General features: G+C 35.6%; 1 protein-coding gene across 1 annotated transcript in view; it reads right to left on the reverse strand.

Moving 5' to 3' along the window:
- LOC109834113 (nipped-B-like protein) overlaps positions 1-5784 on the reverse strand; it is a 37168-nt gene that overhangs the window by 28509 nt on the left and 2875 nt on the right. Inside the window, exons 3-11 of the mRNA XM_020402029.1 lie at positions 4325-4461; positions 4156-4246; positions 3826-4076; positions 1852-1959; positions 1619-1727; positions 1065-1167; positions 759-945; positions 217-648; positions 1-147 (exon numbers count right to left, since the gene is read on the reverse strand). The exon at positions 1-147 is cut by the window's left edge and continues 350 nt beyond it. Of these exons, the coding sequence (XP_020257618.1) occupies positions 1-147; positions 217-648; positions 759-945; positions 1065-1167; positions 1619-1727; positions 1852-1959; positions 3826-4076; positions 4156-4246; positions 4325-4461 (1565 nt within the window). The remainder of the gene's footprint in view (positions 148-216; positions 649-758; positions 946-1064; positions 1168-1618; positions 1728-1851; positions 1960-3825; positions 4077-4155; positions 4247-4324; positions 4462-5784) is intronic.

Consider the following 5784-nt stretch of genomic DNA (forward strand, 5'->3'; position numbering starts at 1 on the left):
CAGAATCCAAAACTTGTCCTTACTGCAAACTACAGCATCACGTTTCAATCTAGCAGCAATTGTTCCCAGCAGGTCAATAGCCATGCAGCGAGCTGCTGTGTCTTTTGACTTTAACCCTGCATTTTGGAGCAGTAACACAGAAAGGACCTGCATATGTCCAACCATTAACAAAAATAAAGGTCAATCATTGCATACACTAAGGGTAAAGATCATCACCTCAAGAATAAGAGCAGAAGCAGGATATTCTGGTAAATTCAACGTTGTCAGAAGATCCATCATAAGGTTTTCTAGAATTATTTTACATTCTGAAACATCAAGGGATTTAGCATTAGTAAATCGCTGAAGAACGCTGGTCCAGAAAAGACAACAAGCATCTTTAGCAGCTTCATTAGACTTTGTCAGATAACTTGCATCGATCGCTGCATCTAAAATGGAATTCCAGGTTAATGACGACTTCATGACTTCAGGAACACTGACACTGAACTGAACCAGTTGAATTAACAAGGCTGTGACCATCTGAATCTGCTTATGTTCCTCATCTGGCAGATGATAAGCTCTAATGGCACGCTTTGAAAATTGCAACTTCCGCAGAAGCTGAACTGTTTCATCAATCAGAAAACTCCTATGTTGTGGGTATGAAGCAAATACCTGTAACATGTAAGTGCAAAATAATTGGACATAAAAGTCATTCAACTTCCATTGTGTCCATATTGCATAAATGAAGTATTAAACATGCTGCTTGAGTTGAGCAATATTACCCCACAGATCAAATTGATTGACTTAAGATGTAAAAGCTGTATATTATCCACCAAGAAAGTTGAAAAGCTTGTTTTCACTAATTGTAGGATACAACTATCTGTTAAGCGTTCCACTGAGAGAAGATCCTTCAGAAACCCTAGAACAGAGCAGAGTTTCTGAACCACAGAATGAACAGCCGAAGAAACCCTGAGGTGACAAAGAAATGCACAATATCAAAAGATGCCTTTAAAATTTGCGAGTTATTACAACCGTAGCAACAAAAGCATATACATTATTATCATGCAAAAATGTGAAAGTTAACACACTTGTTCCAAGCAGGCTTCTTTGTGTTAACACTCCGGATATTGCGCCTTTTTCTGGCCATGGAACTGTTAATGATGTCAGCATCATCATCTTCTTCTTCTTCACCTAAACAAAAACAAATCCAACTTACTTACAAACCTATAATGTGTACACAATTTTATCTAGGAAATATGAAAATAGTGCAAAATACATGGTCATGAAAAAATAATCGTAATGCCCAGTGAGTCCTCATATCATATAGGAAGAGAACTCTATACATGATTTGCAGGGGCATTAAAGAGGGAATAAGTATTATGTGCTGCCATTTCACATGCGATTTTCATGCCAAAGAAACAAAATTTTGGAAATTGACATCATAATAGAAACATGTGTACAACAGTAACACAGCACCTTCTTGGTGGGATGTCTCTCATGATTCAAGTAACAACCACAAATAACAAAACAGCGTGTCTATTCTGAAACCAAACAGAGACTCCTCCCCTATCCTTAAAGCTAATCAATCATAACAGATAGTAAATAGTCTAGACAACAAACTTTTGTGTCATGGGAATCTTACCATCAAAGTTACCATTTTCACTCGGTTTATGAGTTCTGGATAGTGGATTAAATGCAGCCATGCATTCCATAATCTGATGTCTTGCAAAATCAAGAAGTCGTTCAATAGTCTGATATAGAAAATCGTGAACTAAAGTTAGCAAGTGATAAGAAACGCATAAAAAGAATTAAAGATATTAGGAATATGAAGAAAAAAATCTAAACGTGTAAATAAGTTGCCATGCAAATACATACTTCTTCTTTATAAATCTGCTTTGGCATATCTTGGTGTGTCATAACTGCTAGGGCTGCATGAGCTGACTCCAGTGCACATAAAACAATTGGCGCAGCATCTAAATCGAGCTGCAACACGCACAAAGTTTAACAAATCGAGAAACATGTATTCCAGAAAGGATATTTCCAACTGAGTTGGAGTCAAAGCGGATAGAAAATCATTCATACATCAAAAGTATCATATACAAACATATTAAGAGGCCATTTAGCAAAGGATTAAGTTTGGTATTAAGGCAGACCCCTCCATGATCTGTATGTGTGCATGTATGTCCACATATACAGCCAGATTGATGGAGAAAAAGCAGGCAGTACATACAGAAAGGTCATTATTCACTAAGAAAAAAGATAAACGTTTACCTACCTAAGTATTGCCAACCACCCAAACGGCAGAAGTGTGTTGGTCTACATGCCATATGTGTCTGACATGAGAAGTGCACATTTCAATTGCCTCTAAGCCATGCATTAAATATCATCTCTAGTTGTATATTGTATAATAGATAAAAGAGGTTCATTTTGCACACTTCAAATAATTGATGAAGTTCCTTACAACACAATTTATATCCATATACATTATAAAAGAGGTTCATTTTGCACACTTCAAATAATCGATGAAGATCCTTACAACACAATTTTGTATCCATATACATTATATGACATGTAGATCAAGCCTAGAGCTGGCAATATGTATGGTATGAGTCGTAGACTCCAACACAAAGTCAGAAGGGCAGGAAAAACTTGATTGCTACTAGGGACAAATAAAGCTTTCAAAATAAACAAAAGCCAGTGGGAGAGAACGACGGTATCCTAGCATGGTAAAAGTATTCCTATCCATAAAAAGTTCCTGAACACATTGATAAACCATCAAAATGTATGATGGACACTGTTAACATGATTACATGATTAAGCATAAAAACTAATGTGATCTACAATAGTTATACAGTGATACAGTGGGTCAGATTTCTTGTATTTGAGAAAGTTCCTACCAAGAAGAGGTTTTCAACATACTGTTCGAGCAGCAAGATCATGGTGAACAGTGGGGACAGTCCGCAATATCCATTACTATTTCTCCACCCTCAATATACTAAAATGATTCCAAATAAGTAAAAAGATGTGTAATTTGGGAATTTTTTACACATTGATCAATTGGTTATACTTTTTGAAAAGATATTCATTTTAAAAACAGTTGATGAGCAGATGAAACGTATTCATCCACATAATTTAGGGCATGGGAACAGACCACCATGGCTGACCCACCTTATCGATTATTCTCATTCCATCCTTCCTCTCTGCATCTGTACATATGCCTCTACAAGTTTTAGGGTTGGGGTTGGGTTGGGATCAGGGATACGATTGGAGCTAAGGATAGGGTTGGGTTGGGTTACGGATAGCATAAAAACAAACAATAAAATGCACACAATGTTCTGATTGAGCAAAGGCTAAATAGTGTACAAGACAAAAAAAAAAGTACATCAGTAACTTCTAGCTCAACGAGAAACTATATGCCAACTAACTAAAATCACAAACAAATCACCTTCTATCTGATATCAAAGATAAGCCTGAAAGAAACCTTTCCTCAGAAAAAGGGATCAAATTGTTGTTTCGTTTCATGCCTATGCTGTAAGATTGACAAAATTAGGTCTACATTGAAAGAACTTTATAAAAGTTTTTCAAAAGCATCAAGACCAACTAAAACTTTATGTAATGCTTCTCAAGACATGTAGACCTTGAACAGTTGCAACCAAAAATATGAGATAACTTTGATCCACTAATTAGAGACAGTAAAGTACCAGCTCTATGTCATAGGTCTTAATTTCCACAGCATGTGATGGTAAATCTGAATATGTACTGAAAATAGGCTTCATATAAGTAGAAAGGAACACTTGAAGCGAAAGTAAAGGCATTTTGCAACATGAAGAAAATATTAAATGAACTTACATCTTCATTCTCATTAATGGACAAACCTTGTCCACACTGGATCTGATGATCTAGAACATTTATAAGCCGCACAAGTGTATCAACAGGAATTAACTGTAAAATCTTCTTTGTGCGGGCAGACATTATTTCGTTTATAAGCAATTTAATATCATTCAAAGGCAGTGATGATTCGTCTTCTCCTTCCAGATTATCAGGCATTTCTGCTCTCCCACAAAAGTCTTCCACAGCATCACAGAAGTTTGCAATACTGACTGAGAACAAAAAACCACATATATTCAAAATAAATCAAAATGAAGGAAAGAATAATAGAAAAAATGATTTACGCCCCACCTTGCTGGTCAGGGGCATCTGGCCCTGTTGGTACAACATCATTTTCTTTCTTCTTTAGTTTCGGTTTCCTTGAACTAGAAATTGTTGGATCCTGTAAAATCCACATGTGTACATTGAATAACAGAATGAAGTGAACCAAATGTCCAAGAGGATATATAAGTAAACTCACATGAATTATATTCTGATCTGGATGAGGAAGAACTGTTTCACTGCACTCTCTTTGTGTTTGAACTATAATTGGCACTTTTTGTTCAAATGGTTTCTTTTCTAATACATAATTATGTAAATGACGTTCCTGAAGAGGACCTGAGAAACTTGAACAACAAAATGGGACATAAGAGTGTGATCAAATAAAATCCAACATCAACAGCCTTGGACATAAGCACCTCAAAGCCTTAAGAGATTAACTTAATAAGAGTAAAACCAAGAACAACATTCAACATAAATAGCCTAGAATAAATGGGAAGAGAACCACTTAAGACATTTCACATAAAAATTAAGTAGAATACAGAATAAACTCACAAATAAAAGAAGGTTTAGTGATTGACAAATCTTGAAGATTATTATTTACTGTACGTAAACCTCCATTGTGTTTGTGTCATATCCTGGAAAAAAAACAAGTTTAGCAATAGTCCTTTACACTAAGTTTTTGAAGTAGGCTACGTTTTCCTCCCACCAGCACTATTATGAAACAATGCTAGCTGCTAGATATTCCCCCCTCTTAAACATTTATGCAATCTGCACCAAGGCTTTCAAGATACACCTCTCCGTGGAAAAGAAACAACTTATGCACCCCTTTTCAGTTATCTATTCAGAATCTTAATACCAGAGGATGTCGACAAGAAGAAACTAAAGCCATCATTTTGTTAAAAGCGTTAAGATACAATGACGTACATGCCAAAAAAAAGAGTGAGCTTTGAGAAACTCAGTTTCATAGCCTAGCTTTAATCTCTGATTACCCCTAATCTATACAAATATTGGATTCTCTATCACTACCACCATCAATGGAATCACATCAGTTTCGCCCTCCCAAATCCTCCACCACTAGATCATACTTATAGCTCACCTTGACAGGTCTCTTCAATTTATAACTCTTTAACAGCCCAATACAAGCCTTACTTTCTCTCCTACTCTCATCATACAGCCAACAGTCTTCAGCATTGACCGATTTTGACATACGTTTCATTCAATTATTAACTCTTTGCAAGTTTTCCCCGTCATTTTTTAAATTGGTTATTTATGATGTACTATGTGGTACAGGTACTTCTATTATAAAGTTGCACCCACGTCGGCCAACAACACTTCCTTGAAAACTCCTCAGATATGTGTCATGCACTTACTTAAATGTGTCCTTGATTACATAATACATATTTTATAAAACTTACACACTTTTAAACAAATGGGCTGCACATTGATCATATACCTCTTGATCCACATAACATGTTTGAGATATCTATTTACCTTCATTTATACACCAAAGATTACATTCTCATTGAAATACTATCAAATTCACATGTACAAAATTCTGATAAGTTTATATATGTCTAGCTACTTAAAACAGGCTAAGTATTCTTCCTCTTGTGAAGTCATTAAAATGTATGGTACCAAAAAAAGTTATATATATGTGTA

Source organism: Asparagus officinalis, chromosome 3 (genome assembly GCF_001876935.1).
Source record: "Asparagus officinalis chromosome 3, Aspof.V1, whole genome shotgun sequence".
NCBI classification, from domain to species: domain Eukaryota; kingdom Viridiplantae; phylum Streptophyta; class Magnoliopsida; order Asparagales; family Asparagaceae; genus Asparagus; species Asparagus officinalis.